Here is a 15,296-nt window from a genome sequence, read left to right on the forward strand (position 1 = left end):
CGGGGAACGTGCGCCAGGGCTCCGGACTGGCGCAGCGGGGCCCGGGCACCGCAGCCCGGGAGAGGGGCTCGCCCTCGAACCCCTGCACGCTCCGAAGGCAGACACAATGCGGAGGCCCGCACCAACTGGCGGGCCCCGAGCGCGCACCTCCCTCCTTCCTGCGGCCTCCGCTTCCCGGCGGCGCGGTGGCGGCGAGCGAGCCGATTGGTGGCCGGGCCTGCGCCCCGCCCCTCACCGCGCCCCACCGGCCACCGCCCCCTGGCCGGGACCCGCCCCTCTCCGCGGGAGGCGTCGGGGCCCGCGGCTGGGTGGCGGGCAGTTCCCGCCAGCTGTGCGCGCCCGCGTCTGGGCTCGCTCGGAGAGGACGCGGCGGCGGCGGCGGCGGCGGCGGCGGCGGCTCCCGGAGCACAGCGGGCAGAGCTGCGGGCTGCGCGCGCCCCTGCTCCTGCCGCGCGTCCCGCCGTGGCTCCCGCGCCCTGCGGCGGCTCCCGCGCCCCGCGCTCCCCTTTGTCCGCTGCCCGGAGCGGCGGCGGCGGCGGCGGCGGCAGGGTCGGAGCCCGCGCCCTGGGCGACTGAGGCGGCCGCGGTCCGCGCCCGCGCGCCGCGGCGATGCCGGACCAGATCTCCGTGTCGGAATTCGTGGCCGAGACCCATGAGGACTACAAGGCGCCCACGGCCTCCAGCTTCACCACGCGCACGGCCCAGTGCCGGAACACCGTGGCGGCCATCGAGGAGGTGAGCGGCAGCCTCGGCGGTGCAGGGCGGGCGGCTCGGGCCGCGGAGATCGCGCTGCGCCCTGGGGACCCGCAGGCGTCTGCGCCTGCTGCCTGCTGCCCGGTGCCCGCCGCCCGCGCCCACACCCGGGAAAAGTTTCTGGTCCCCCAGAGCCGGACGCGGCCGGGCCAACAGTGCCCGACACAGAAGCCCTTTGTTCCCAGAGAGGTGGCTCTGGGGAGAGGCTGTTTGGCCACCTTGGGCCTTTTTGGGAAAACCCTCCAGTTTGCTCTCATTTCCCTCGCAGCGTTTCAGGTCCTTTGCTCCATACCTCGGCGAGGTCAACTTCGGACGCAGAGTCCGTGGCGGTTGCGAGCCGGGGACCCCTGCGCGCGCCGCAGCCCCGGGTGGTGGGTCCCCCCTCGCGGACCTCTCCAACTTGTTCCAGAAGTGGCCCGGCGGGGGCAGATGTGCTCCCTGAGCCAGCAGCGGAGCAGGTCCAGGTGACCCCGAAACTGCTCAGTCAGGGGTGCCAACCCAGTCCGGGAGGCCTGGTAGCTCCCACTGCGTGCCGCAGAGCAGCGCTGCCGGAGAGGTGGAGAGCCGGCGCTTTGAGGTCCGAAAGGCCTTTGGTGGCCGCTCCTGGGCTACCTGTGTGGTGCCTGTTGGCACCATGGTCATCTCCCTTGCCCCTAACCTGGAAAAGGCCTGATTTTAGTAAGGGCTTTCAAGGTGCAGAGTCATTGTATTGAACTGCTAAGCAGCGAGCTCTCCAGATCCCGGGGAAGAGGGACTGCACGAACCAAGAAGCTTGGGTTGAAAATTAGAGCAGGCTTGGAAGGGGCTGTGTGAGTCCCTGGGCCACGGCTTCCATCATTGGGATAGCCACACTTCCATCATTTTCTTCACCTTCCAAACCGAATTCAGAGTCGCATCTCTTCGGCTTCCTAGGTTTTGTGCGCTCAGCAGGGCTCACAATAGGTAACTGGTGTACAGGACACCTGTGTAGTAGTAGTGAACCGATGACTACATTTATTTTGGTCAGAATTTTAAGATTGGAGTAGATATTTTGAAATACCCATGCCAGCGGTTTCTGGGTGGGGCGGGGGTTGGTCTTCAGAGAGCTTTAAATTAAGCAATGTCATTAAATCCTTTTCCCTTGCTTGAACGCTGCATCTGCTATTAAGAATCGATTGGGAAAAATAATCTGGACTGCTTAGCGTAAGATATTTTTCTTTGTAGACACACACAGTCAAGACTAGACTCAATGGAAAATACCAGATTCAGCTTCCTGCTGTCACCCCCTCTTTCCCTTCTCTCTCCCCTCTTCCAAAAGATAAGCATGTAAATCTTTTGTAATGAGTTCAGTGATGTGCAGATTGCTTTATTCTACTCTGGTGGGGTGAGGCATGGGGAGTTGTGACCCCCCCCCACATAAGTGCCAGCGCTAGGAAAACAATCACAGTGTTTTCAAAGTGCGTCGTTAATGCTTGTGGAGATGACTGCATTAAGAAAAGGTAGGAACCCTTCTTTGGGAAAGGACTTTGTGTATGATGTCCTTAAAAGAAAGCTTGTGTTTATGAAGTTATGTTTTCCTCACTGCAGTGTGCCAGTTAAATATTATTGACACTGGCAGATGTTGGGAAGCCAGGCAGATAGGAGTTGCGATTAAAGTTGGCATACCCTCCCTCTGATTAATTTTAGTTTACAGCAGATGAATCCAAAGCTGCTTTTGCACGCAATGCAGGAGATTACCCAAGAGCTCAGTTGCTGAGTAGATTGAAGAGAGGATGGATTTGGTCATTTTGTTGAATTGCAATCTTGCTTCTCATGCCTCCTAAGCAAGAGAAAGGGTTCAAGCTGCAAACAGGGAAAAATTAAAGCCATTGCATGCCTTTCTCATTTTAAGCAAACCCAGTATTCCATATAGGACAATAGTGTGTATGAATTTGGAGTTGGAGGTAATTGGAAAGTTGAAAGGGCTCAGCCTGGATTGCTTAAAATAATGCTCTTCCCCCTCCTAGATTAATGTACACTTCCATTGCACAAGATTGTTCTGTGTCTAATGTAATAACAGACGAAGCTCACAATCCTTGGACTTCAAGCACACAGCTCTTTTATTCCTAGATTTCACAGAAATAAGATTAAAAACTTTAAGTCCCCCCGGTATTCTGTGTAAATGAGTTCTGGATTTAGTAAACGGATTTCAAACTGATTAACCTTGGCAAACCTGTTGGTTTCCCATGGAGGCTATGTCTGGTCATAGTCAGTTTCTGATTGAAATAGATTTTCTTGGTTTGCATACCGGTAGCAAGAGTATCTGCAGTTAGCCAGCGCCTGACCGTATTTCATGCTGATGTCATACCTGTTGTGTAGAATCTCTATCCCTGGTTTGTAGATGAGGAACTTGAGGCTAGGGGAGAGTGATTTTGAACTTGGCTCCATGCTGCTTTCACAGACTACACGGCTTTTTATGTTGTGTTCAGTGATGGCGCGTTCTCTAAATGGTCCCCTTGCCAGACCAGCCACCTTCAGGTTAGGTTCCATCGCCTTCTAGTTGTGTGAATTGGGATGACCCCCTCCCCCACTTCCTTTTTCCGTTTTTTAGTTCTGGATAACCATATCTGTCTGTTTCTGAAGACTGTGGTGAAGGTATGTGGTACAGTACTCAACAGACAACTGACTTATTACATGCTGTTTTACCAGGTTTCACTGTAGTTAATGTATGGACCCTGGGGGAGAAGGGGACAAAGGGAAGGAAATGGACAAATGGCTGAAGGCATAGAAGTAAATGGAAATGTGTGTGTGTGTGTGCGCGTGTGTGTGTATGTCTGTGTGTGAGTGTCTGTCTTTCTGTGATGTGTCTGTATGTGTGTGTCTGTCTCTGTGTGTGTATCTGTCTGTGTGTGTGTGTGTCTGTGTTTATGTATGTCCGTGATGTGTCTGTATGTGTGTGTCTGTTTCTCTATGAGTGTGTTTGTGTGTCTGTGTGTGTCTCTGTGTGTGTATGTGTGTCTGTGTGTGTCTCTGTGATGTGTCTGTATGTGTGTGTCTGTGTATCTGTTTCTGTGTGTGTATCTGTTTGTCTCTGTGTATGTTTGTATGTGTGTCTGTATGTGTATCTCTGTGTGTGTGTCTGTGTATCTCTGTGTGTGTCTCTCTCTGTGTATGTGTGTGTGTGTGTGTGTGTGTGTGTGTCTGTGTGTGTGGTGTTTACAGGTGACCTGGATGGTTTGTGTGCCGATTAGGCCAGTGGTTGTCATTGGATGTTTTCTGCAATGAATTCCCCATCACCTTCCTCTGCTCTGACTCCTGGGGTAGGGATGGGGTTTAGCTGCTTGTCCTAAGTTTTTACCTGGGTCCTGGATAAAAACTTGTGTGGCAAGCACTGTAACTTCTAAGCCTCCCAGCCCCCATATATTCCTTCTAACAAGTTTATTGTCTCGGTAGCGAGGAGAGTGTGGCTGGTTTGAAACTTTTCACTTGGTGACAACTTTTTCTGGGTGAAGTAGTTATTTTGCACTGTTTTAGCAAGCTTCAAAAAGTGCGGAGCCGCGACTGGCGTCAGCTTGGTGCTTTTGGAAATAAGGGAGAAATAAGTAGCTGTGGCATAAATCTGAAAACAAGCTGCCCCCTCCAGCTCTGCTTGTGTATCTCAGGTTCTTTATGCCTCTGGTTACTTCAAGATACTCTCGGAACAGAGAAGTGGTGCGCGTTCTTGGGATGTCCGTGTTGTCAGTGAGGCGTGCCTTCCTGGGATGTCCGTGTTGTCAGTGAGGCGTGCCTTCGATGCTCATCCATTCTGCCTTGCTTGTTTGGCGTCGATGTAGTTTTAAAAATAAATTTGATATTGACTCTTAAGTATTAAAATTTAATCTACTTCCTTCCGGGCCTTGATTCTCTGACTCTGTTGTCCTTGGTTACCTTGGAAACCTCTTTGCTGTTCTAACTGAAAGGGAGAATGAACATCTGGACTGTGCAGACTCCCAGGGGGCCTGCTGTTTGTGGGGCCAGACTCCGCCCGGCAGTTCCGGTGGGAACTGGCCTTCTTTTGATTCTGAATTGTGACTTGTTTGTAAACCAGCTCCTTCAGAGTCCCAGGCTAAAAGATTTTGGATCCATGGTCAGAAGGACGCCACCTCCTTCCCAGGATATTTGTGTTCTTGGAAGGGACCTCTAGAGGCCAACAGGCCATCATGTTATGCTGCTCCGAGGTCTGCATTGATGTATCTGGACCATTTTGGATCAGTTAGACTGGAATTGCCGCCCCACAGCTGAATTCAATTTCTCTTTTACGATTAGTCGTAAAAGCACTGCTAATACTCACTCGCTGCCCCACCTTGTGGGTTCTAGATCTTGCTGCTGTTCATTAGGGGGTCTGTGGAATCCTGCTGTGTGTTAGGTGGAAGGATTAGAAAAATCCCTTCTCTTTGAGAAAAACTTGCGGTCCAGTGGGAGAAACATCCTCCAGACAGATCAGTGCGCCCAGGTGACAGGCCAGGCCTATGAGGACGTCTAGGGTGACTGATGTGCGGAACAAGGCTGGGACTACTTACATGTGGTCAAGGCTGTGGGTGGAGAGCGTGTCACACCTTGAATGGAGGTGTGTCGCAAGTGGCTCCAAGGTGGTTTAGTCCACTCTTCCATATCTGTGTCCCTACCTTTGGTAAATATTTGCCCACTCCTGAGCTGGGGACCAGCTAGGCCTTTGGTGGGATTTTCATGTCCATTCAGTCAACTTAGGCCAAGAATTTGTGGATGCCTTTCATGGTGGGGCTCATGTACTCTGTCTGCACTGTTGGCCCAAGAGTGACAGCAGCTCCTTGGTCACATGAGTCTATCTCGACCGCCTGGTAGCCACATGGGTTGACGGTGACTGTGTTGAATGATGCCAAGTTAGAACTTCTCCAGTCTACACGTTCGCGGAGAGTTCCGCTGGTGAGAGCTGTTTTAGACCCTTGAAACTCCGCAGAGCTTCATCAGCAAGGTGTGGAACTTGCAGAGCCTCTGCTCGGGTTTGAGGGCTGTGGAATCAGGATCTGGGTTTTAGCAGCACCCCCAGGGACAGTGTGTGCATCGGTCGAGGTTTGCAAGTACTGTTGTTACAGGCTGCGTGAGTCCTGGCCATGCTTCAGAGTTGCTTGGTTGGGGAGGAGGGTCTTGTGAACTGGAAGAATCTGCTCTCCTGAATTCTGATCTCACCTGAGTTGGGCAAGGCCCGGAGCCTCCACAATTTTAAAAGGTTCCTCCCTAGACGATAATCACTGATTGACAGGCGATTACGTAATGCTGGGCCAGGTGGTGATAAGTCAAGATTATCCATAATATGGGGCAGAAAGCGGTTTTGGAGGGGAGGATACTGAAGTCAGGGGAAGCCTCTCTGCAGAGGTGACCTTTGAGCAGTCGCCTGTGAATAGAGGAGTCCAGGAAAGAGCAGGAGATATGAGTATTAGGGGCAGATAGGCCTGTGATCAGAGACAAGGGAGGGAGAGGAGAGGCCAGCACTAAGGGCTGGCTTAGGACTAGAGTGCACCAAGCTTTGCCTTAGGCAGGTAATTTGCATTTTTGCTATGGTATGGAGCTCACACGGTCGTGGGCTGATTTCCTCTTTAGGACTTATTTTATATTTATTTGTATGTATGTGACATGTATGTGCAGGTCCTCCTCAGAGACCAGAACCTGTGGAGCTGGAGTTAACAGGCAGCTGTGAACTGCCTGGTTGTAGGTGTCGGGACTCAAAACTCACATCTGCTGGAAGAGTGGGAAGCGCTAACCATTGAGCCACTTCTCCTGCCACTCGTTTACATTTTTTTTTCTTTTGGTTTTTCGAGACAGGGTTTCTCTGTATTGTTTTGGAGGCTGTCCTGGAACTCGCTCTGTAGACCAGGCTAGCCTCGAACTCACAGAGATCCGCCTGCCTCTGCCTCAGAGTGCTGGGATTAAAGGCGTGCGCCACCACCGCCCGGCCCACTCGTTTACATTTTAAAGGCATTTCAGTGTTTGTTCCAGGCCTAGGAGAAAAGAGGGAAGGCCAGTCAGGGGATAGGGTCTGTTGCAGTCGTTCAGGTGATGAGGCGGTGGCAGGGCGCAAGGCCAAATGTCCCTTGGACTGGGAGACTCTGCTGGCAGATGCCTACTGTGTGCAGGCGGAGTCGTCCGGGCAGCACACAGCTCATGCCCCAACGCTGGGAGAGCGGGCCTTCCATTAACCTCCAAGGTGAAGCTGGCACTGTCCAGCATGGCTTAGTGGCAGTGGCCGGGCCTGCTGTGCAGACTTGCATTGGGCCCTGTCTTAACTGCAGATGCTGAGCGGGTGTGGCAGGGGCTGAGGGGGCCTTGCTGCTGCTGCTGCTGCGTTTCTGGGCAGATGTTAGCAGGTGAGATTTGTTCCTTGGCATGCTCTCCCCCTCCTGGGTTTCCAGACTCTCCTCTCTCGACGGAACTGAGATGAGCTCATCCAGACAGGATTCCCTAATGTGACCCCGTGACCGGGGCTTCAGAGTAGATGGCTCGCCAGGGCCTCGCCACCTATTTAGCGTGTCTGTGACGCCGTGGGATAAAGGGAACGGCAGTTGGGACTGGAATGCCAAGGCTGTGTTTTTATGATGGTGATCCCTCTTCCAAAGGGATCCTGTTGAGTTTATTTGTTCGTGAGTGTATTTAGGTACCTGGCCTATCGTGTCACTGCCAGATGCCAGAGCTGTGAAAGGAGACTAGCCTGTAGAGGACTGACCTCCAGGATGTGTGTGAAACTTCATTTTATCTTCTAAATTTTTCCCTTTTGTGCCGTGGATTCCCTTTGGCAGTGTACCTGTTTCTCTTGCTCTCTCCACAGTCTTACCGTGTAGCCCAGGCTGGCCCTCATACTCCCTCTCAGTCTCTGAGTGCTGGCAGTGATACAGGTACCCCGCAGAAAGTGGTTAACACACAGACTAGGAACTTGCAATTTCAAATGAAACCAACTGTACCGATTTCAGTTTGTAAAACATTTGAAAAAAGATACGGCATCTTTGTTGTGTTTTTTGTTGTGAATAATGTGAAGATTTTTTTGTTGGGTCTGTTAAGTACCTCCATGGTGGAGTACTACAAGTGTCAATAATGCCATGTGACATTGCTAATAATTATATGGTGTTGTGACACCTTTCACTGGAGCCCACTGGGATGTGTTGCTTTCATTCACTCGCTGTTGAAGACTGAATTTCAGTTAGATGCGAATAACCGGGACACATGTACATTTTCCCCCTCACATCCAAGTTTATGGACTCCTTGAATTCAGATTTAGGGTCCCGGGATTGATGGTGCCATGTCTGTGACTTTGAATGGCTGACATCTTTGCAAACTCTGTAAACTAGACTGTGCAACTACCGAACTGGTTCTGGGAATCTAGCTGAGAATATTTGGACTCTAAAGTCGGTGTTATAGAGCCCCAGGGCAGTTGGGGGGGGGAGGGGGACTGCCTAACTCTGATGTCACCGGGATGCTCCTTGCTGCTGCCTGGGTGAGGCCATGGGCAGTTTCTCTGGCTCTGTCGTCTGCTTCTGTGTTCAGCCGGCCTACATGTGTACCTCATGAGTCTAGCAGTTAGATAGGACCAGGACTTCTACTGTTTGTCCTTTTCTTGTTTGACATGTTATATGCTGGCCTTGGTGTCGGACAAGCTCCGGTGGGAAATGATGGTAGATTCCCAGGCACCTTCCACCCCTCGGGGTCAGGGACTGCGTGGCTGTGGTGAGGATATGTGTAGGTCAACTGTTGTAGCAGAGCATGCTGGACGTCTGTCGGGCTTCCCCTCGCTGTTTTCCTGTATTTCTTGGGCATTTTATTGAGTATGAGACGAGGTTTACTGTAACTTGGCTGTTACTGAAGCCCTAGAGAAGATCAACCACCTTACTGACTTCACAGAGCTAGGCTGGGATGGAGCCAGGATGCAGGGCAAGGTTTTCTTTTTCTTCCTCGTGCGTGCGTGTATAGCCGGGGGTTGGCATCAGGAGTCTCCTCTGATTCTGTCCCCCTTAGTCACTGAGGCAGGGTATCTCAGTTGAACCTAGAGCTCACAGATGTAGGATGTTTGCTTGTAGGATCCACTGTTTTTACCTTCCAAGCCCTGGCTCCGGGTTGGCCACCATGTCCACCCAACAGTTAGGTTGGTTCTGGGATCTGCACCCTGGTCCTCACCTCTCCACAACAAGTGCTTTTATCCACTGGGCTATCTTCCCAGTCCTCAGATCAAGCATTTTGACATCACAAGTAGCTGTTTCTGCGACTGTCTGTTCCATAGAGCTGGTGCCTAAGGAAACTCTTTGCATTAACGTGTTTGGGTCAGCATGGTCTCTCTTGTTACTGGTTTTAGTGAGTCGGCTCTCCTTGAGTGGAAACTTCTGGTAGATCCCTGAGGTAGATACTCCCTTCCTCACCTGAGAAGCCCTTCCTTTTCCCTCTCCCTCCTAGACCAGCCCTGCCAAGATGTGGCCAGCCATTGCTCACACTCTGGCAGGAGGCTGCCCTCCCTACCTAGGGTGTTATTAATGATGTCATCTTTCTACTGGATGCTGGCAATGGCTTTGTCAATAACATCAGGTGGTTGATGAAGACAGTGCCTTCAAATGATGGGTTCCTTGGTCTTAAAACTTTTGTCATGCCAGCAGGCTCTTAAGGCCTCTCTCCCTAGTTTCTCAGAAGAAATATCATAAGTGTTTTTTTTTAAAACAACAATGACAATAACCAATATTTCTATGGACTTTAGTTCTATGTTAAGAAATGTGTTTATGCTGATTGGTTCCCCAATACCCAATAGGCATCCCATAAAACATACATATAAGCAACATTATACAGACTGAGCAGGGTGTGTTTATGTATTTAGGAATATACATAATGCACACATACATGTATATTAACAATGAGAAAAGAGGCCATGTATTTAAAAGAGAGCAAGAAGGGGGTATAGGGGATATATGGAAGGGGTTGGAGGGAGGACATGATGTAATTATATTATTATCTCAAAAATAAAAAAGATAATTGGAAAGCAAGGAAAAAATGCCAAGTGCTTATTTAAGATTATTCCTTGTACTAGATTGTATTCTTGCTTCATAGTTAAAGAATTGAGGCTCAGTGGAGTCATGTGACCCCGGGTTCCAGCAGTTGACAGTATGAGAATCCTCACTGTGTGAGGATGAGAGTCAGGGACTTGTTGGTGAGAGGTGTCTTTCCTCAGTGCAAGCTGGTGTCCCTTGATCCTCTGCAGGCTAGTCTCTGTTGTTTTCACCTTAGAGGAGGTATGATTGACATCTCCAGGACCAGGAGCACTCACTCACTGCCAGGGAGGCACTTAGCATTAGAGACTTTTCTCTCTCTCTCTGGTTTATTTTTGAGGCAGGGTCCCTTGTATATCAGGCTGGCCCTAAACTCTATGTAACCAAAAATGACCTTGGATTTCTGATCCTCCTGCCTCTGCATCGTTGAGGGCCACAATTATAGGCGTTTGCCGTCGTGCCTGGTTTATATGATGCTGGCGATCAAACCCTGGGCCTCCTGCATGCCAGGCAAGTCCCCTGCCACCTGATGCCCTCCCTGGCCTCTAGAAGCGTTTTCTAAGCGGCCTTCATGGACACAAAGCGAACTGGTGAAGCACACACCTGGCCCGTTAGGGCCGTGGGTTCCAGAAAATAACCTGGATTGTGGGTGAGCAGATTCAATGCGTCTTCCCGGCCAGCAGACTGTGTTAGCTGGGGTAGCCCTGAAGGATGTCTCAGGGATGTACAGGTCCAGGCAGATCCTGGTAGAGAGGGGGTTGTCACCTTGCTGTCTGTTAGGGGACTTGGGAAAGGCGTGTCACAATCCCTTGAAACTCCTCTTCTGATACTAACAAGCTTTTGGGTCTGGATGGGTGTCCACAGTCCATGCCTGTAACAGCGGGGGGGCTGGACGAGCATTCTCTTCACTTTCTCTGATCGTCTTCTCTTCCACTTTATCTTTCACGTGGCTGTTTCTATTTGTCCTTTTTGAGAGGTTGGAAGTCAAAATGAGCCCGACGCCCTCCACTCTCCCCTCTAAAGATCCCCTTGACCAGAGACTTAGATACCTGCCCCTGCAGCCAGCCTGGCAGTGGTCACCTAGGCTCTGTTGCCTATGGTTTTTTTGCAGTCTTGGACCACATACTTTGGTATCTTGATTATGCCTTGTTTCTTTGTCTCTCTGGCCAAAGGCAGAATGTATTAATGATTGCAGGGTTTTGTGGTCACTAAATAATGTGGGCTACTGAATGTTGCATGAATATTGGCTGTCTTTCAAAAAAGTATTTACTCATTTACTTGCTTGCTTAGTATGTGTATGTGTGAGTCTGAGAAAGTAAGCGTGTAGCACATGCTTCCAGGAGCTGGAGGAGGCCAGAACAGGCATCAGACCCCTGGGCCTGGGGGATACAGGTGGTTATGAGCCCCCATGTGGGTCCCTGGAACTACACCAGAGCCCTCTGCAAGATCTGCAACTGCATTTAACCTCTGAGCCGTCCGTCCAGCCTCGTGGCTTTCTTACATGGAGGTTTTAGATGGAGGAGGAGCGGCGTGCTCATCCTTGGAAGATGTGCTGGTTGTGTTTGTGGTTTGTGGTAGGACAAGATCAGTAGCCAGGGAGTTAGGAGGGCTGGGTTCCAGTTCTGACTGGACCTCCGTTGTACTGTGTGACTTTGAACTCCCTGTTCCCCTTTTCCCTCACCCTGGGCATCCACTGATCTGCTTTTGGCCTCTGGCTTTTACTCACCGTGGACAACTCACGTATGTAATCAAACATTATGTGGCCTTTCGTGTTGTCTTCTTTTACATAACTAATGTTTTCAAGGTTCGTCCATGTTGAGTATGAATCCGCACTCTGCCCCTTTTAATGGCTGGATAGTATTTCATTGCGTGCTGCAACACGCTTTGTTTGCCCACCAGCTGGTGGGCTTTTGTGTTACGGTGGATGATGTGCTGGATACTTTTTGCAAGTCTTTGTGTGTCCTCATTTCTCTTGGAGCTGAAATGCTAAGTCACAGGGTGGCTCTGCACGGAAGGTTTTGAGTAGCGAGGAACTGCTAGACTTTAAAAACGGCTACACCCCTCTGATTCCCTCCGGCCATGCGTAAGTGTTCCAGTTTCCCCCCATCCTTGTCAACGCTAATGATTGTCTGTCATTTTTGGTTATGTCCGTTCTTACGGGTGTGAAGTTGTGCCTGACTGTGAGTCTGTTTGATTTGCATTTCCTTGATGGATGGATGACTAACGGTGTCAAGCTATGTTTCACGTGCCTGTGGCTGTTCATGTATATTGTTTTGGGGGGGTTCACTTTTCAAATCCTTTGCCCATTTCGTATATTTATTTATTTGTTTATTGGCTTTTTTCAAGACAGGGTTTTTCTGTGTAACAGTCCTAGCTGTCCTGGGGCCGGCCTTGAACTCAAAGAGATCTGCTTGCCTCTGCCTCCAGAGTGCTGGAATCAAAGGTGTGTGCTGCCACTGTCCACCTCGTATTGGTTTGTTTGTTTGTTTTTTTTTTGAGACAGGGTTTCTCTGTAGCTTTGGAGGCTGTCCTGGAACTCGTATTGGTTTTTTAAAGTTGCCTTTTTATTAGCATACACCTCATAGATTCTGGACACTGGACAGTAATCAAATGCTCCCGCTCATGGTTTGGATTGCCTTTGAAACAAAACATTGGAAAATTTTATTTAAACATTTTAATTATGTGTGTGTGCATGTATGAGAGTGTGAAGCCCAGAGTTCAGGACGCACTCAGATCCCTGGAGCTTGAATCACAGGCATTTGTGTACTGCCCGATGTGGGTCTCTGGGAGCCAAACTGGGGTCCTCTGCAAGAGCTGTACACACACTGTGTGCTGCTTGGTTTCTCATCAACCTCACACATCAGGACTATCTGGGGAGAGGGAACCTCAACTGAGAGAACGCCTTCATCAGAGCGGCCTGTTGGGAAGTCGGCAGGGCATCTTGTCATTAGTGACTGATGGGGAGAACCCAGCCCCCTGCAGCAGTGCCGTCCCTGAGCTTCTGGTCCTGGGTTCTATAAGAAAGCAGGCTGAGCAAGTCACGGAGAGCAAGCCTGTGAGCAGTGTTTCCCCCATAGTCTCCGCTTCAGTTGCAGCCCTCAGTTTCCTGCCTTGGCTTCCCTTGGAGATGGACTGTAAGCTGAGAGATGACATAGACCCTTTCCTCCTGAAGTCACTTTTGATGACAGTGTTTATTGCAGCAACAGAAAGAGCTACCTAGGACCCACCCTTAACTGCTGAGCCGTCTCTCCAGCCCTGAATCATTGAAACATGGATGTCTGAAAGCCGGATGAACGTCCGGGCCCTTCCTGCCTCTGTTCCATTGCCCTTTCTCTGCGCCACCCAGGCTCCGTTGCTGTAGGCTTCAGGTTAGTTTGAAACGAGGAAGTGTGGGTTCTAACTGTTCCTTTTCTAAGACTGCTTCAGCTGCTCTAGATCACCGAAGATCCCACAGGATCGTGTTCAACGTCTGCAAATAAGCCAGCTACGAGTCTGGGGGACTTTCATGGGATCCAAAGAGCAGCTTGAGGAGCATAGACATCCATCAGTAAAGCATCCTTGCATCCCTTCATCTTTGACCTAACCATGTTTTACGGTTTTTTACTGTACACATCTCGCATTACTTCGGTTAAATTTGTTCTTAAATGTTTTATTCTTCTGGATGCTGTTGCGAATGGCCTCGTCTTAATTTCATTTCTAGATTATCATTAATGTATAGAAGTACAATTGATGTTTGTATGCTGATGTAACCTGCACTTTGATGAACTTGTTTACTGGCCCATACTGTGTTGTGTGTATAGTCTTAGGATTTTCTGTGTCAAGGCATCATAGATAGAGATAGCTATAAGGTGAGTTGGCTTCTTTATTTTTTTTTCTTTCTTGCCTGGTTGCTGGATCAGGTCTTAATCATTAAAAAAAATATATATATCCATTGGCTTACAGAATAGTAGCTCCATAATTTACTGAATGATTGACTTAGATATATAATACATATAATGAATAAAAGTCCGTATTTATGAATTTTGTGTGTTCATACATGTCATGGTGCACATTCCATGAATATGTGTAGAGGTTATAGGACAATTTTAAGAAGTCTGTTCTTGTGCTGGAGGTGGTAGCTCACGCCTGTAATCCTAGTACTGGGGAGGCAGAGGCAGGTAGATCTGTTCGTCTGAGACCAGCCTGGTCTACAGAGTGAGTTCCAGGACAGCCAGAGCTACCTAGAGAAAGCCTTTTCCCAAACTAGTCTGTTCTCATCTTTAATAATGTGGGCCCAGGAGACTGAATGGAGGTGCTCGGTCTTGACCGCAGGTCCCTTTACTGACTGAGTCACCTCTCCGGGCCTGACTTGGATATTAAAATAACCATTTTTATGTGTGACTGACATTTTCTCTGATTGGATTCATCTGCTTTCTCATTTGGGTTTTCTGTGGACTGGAAACCTGGGACACTCCCTGGCCTGGACTTTGGTTGCAAAGAAAGATGGGGCGTGTCTGCTCTGATTCGTAGGGCGGAGATACTCACCACATTGGGCCTTGGTGGCTGGGAGTCACTTGGTTTCTGGTTCAGAGGGAGCCAAGGTTGCGTGCCCTCTGCAACACCAACCCCGCATTCCGCCCGCCCGCTGCGGTGTTCCCGAGTCTGCCCTGCCGGGGGCCTCTTCCAGCAGCATCTCCTCGACTTGCTCTCTCAGGGCAGCTGCTCCACCTCGCTGGAGGTCATGGTTGCTGGTTCTTGTGTCACTGCATGCTCGTCTGTGTGTTCCTTTTTGGAAATTAATGCTGCTGTTTACTCCCGCTGTGGTGCGAATGACGCTGCTGACTGCCCGCAGCCATGGGGTTGTAAGAACCTGTGGCTGTTGTTTGCCTCAGCCAAAGCTTGCCAGGGCACCAGCTTGCCATTTGGAAGGTCTAAAAGGTTCTGCTGGATTTGTTTGCTAGGGGGACAGTGAGCCCCAGGAAAGCCTGGAAGCCAGCTCCCTTCCCCCCTTTTCTGTCCGTGCACTGATTCCCCCTTTCCCTTGGGGACCAGGATGCTTATGCTGCAGTGTCTGAAGTCTGAGCTTGTCTACCCTTCTCTTTCTCCTTGTGTATTTTCAGACCCCCTGGGCCCACGTTTTCTCCTTCAGAGAAGGTGGTCCTACCATACGTGACTCTGGGATGAACCTGCAGCTTGGGATTTCAGGCAGCAGACCCCTGCATCTCTCCATTCCTTCAGCAGTGCCGGTGAACACTGGCTTCCGTTCCCACCGCGCTGCCTCCTCACAGCTTTCCAGAGCTGAGGCGTGTCGTTCTATCTGTTCAAGTGGCTTATTATCTCCGGTAGTCACGTTGGAGTTTAATTTTCGGAGTGCACAGTTTCTTTATGGTCAAAGCAAAGTAAGGGAGGCTTGATTGATCCTAGGACAAGATGGCCTCAGTTGTCGCTAATCTGAAATCCCTTAAGGGCCCCTGCTTCATTTGCTCTTTTAATTTACGAGCCTCCTAGGATCCTTCACGCATCTATATCCTAGCCAGTGAGGCCCCGGCCTGTCTCATTCTGGGCTTTATTTCT

The 15,296-nt window shown here is 50.2% G+C and overlaps 1 protein-coding gene across 8 annotated transcripts in view; it reads left to right on the forward strand.

Annotated features, from left to right (window-relative positions):
• The first annotated feature begins 542 nt into the window (after positions 1-542).
• The window catches only part of Asap2 (ArfGAP with SH3 domain, ankyrin repeat and PH domain 2), a 154,684-nt gene continuing 139,930 nt past the window's right edge, over positions 543-15,296 (forward strand). For 3 of the 8 annotated variants that reach the window (XM_040731003.1, XM_040731002.1, XM_040731004.1), the window contains exon 1: positions 551-735. In XM_040731003.1, the coding sequence (XP_040586937.1) occupies positions 610-735 (126 nt within the window). In that variant the 5' untranslated portion in view covers positions 551-609. Of the gene's footprint in view, positions 736-15,296 lie in introns of all 8 variants that reach the window. The other 5 variants (XR_005870875.1, XM_040731006.1, XR_005870874.1 and 2 more) reach the window with 3 other exon arrangements.

This window comes from Mesocricetus auratus, unplaced genomic scaffold (assembly GCF_017639785.1).
Source record: "Mesocricetus auratus isolate SY011 unplaced genomic scaffold, BCM_Maur_2.0 Super-Scaffold_100024, whole genome shotgun sequence".
In the NCBI taxonomy this organism is placed as follows: domain Eukaryota; kingdom Metazoa; phylum Chordata; class Mammalia; order Rodentia; family Cricetidae; genus Mesocricetus; species Mesocricetus auratus.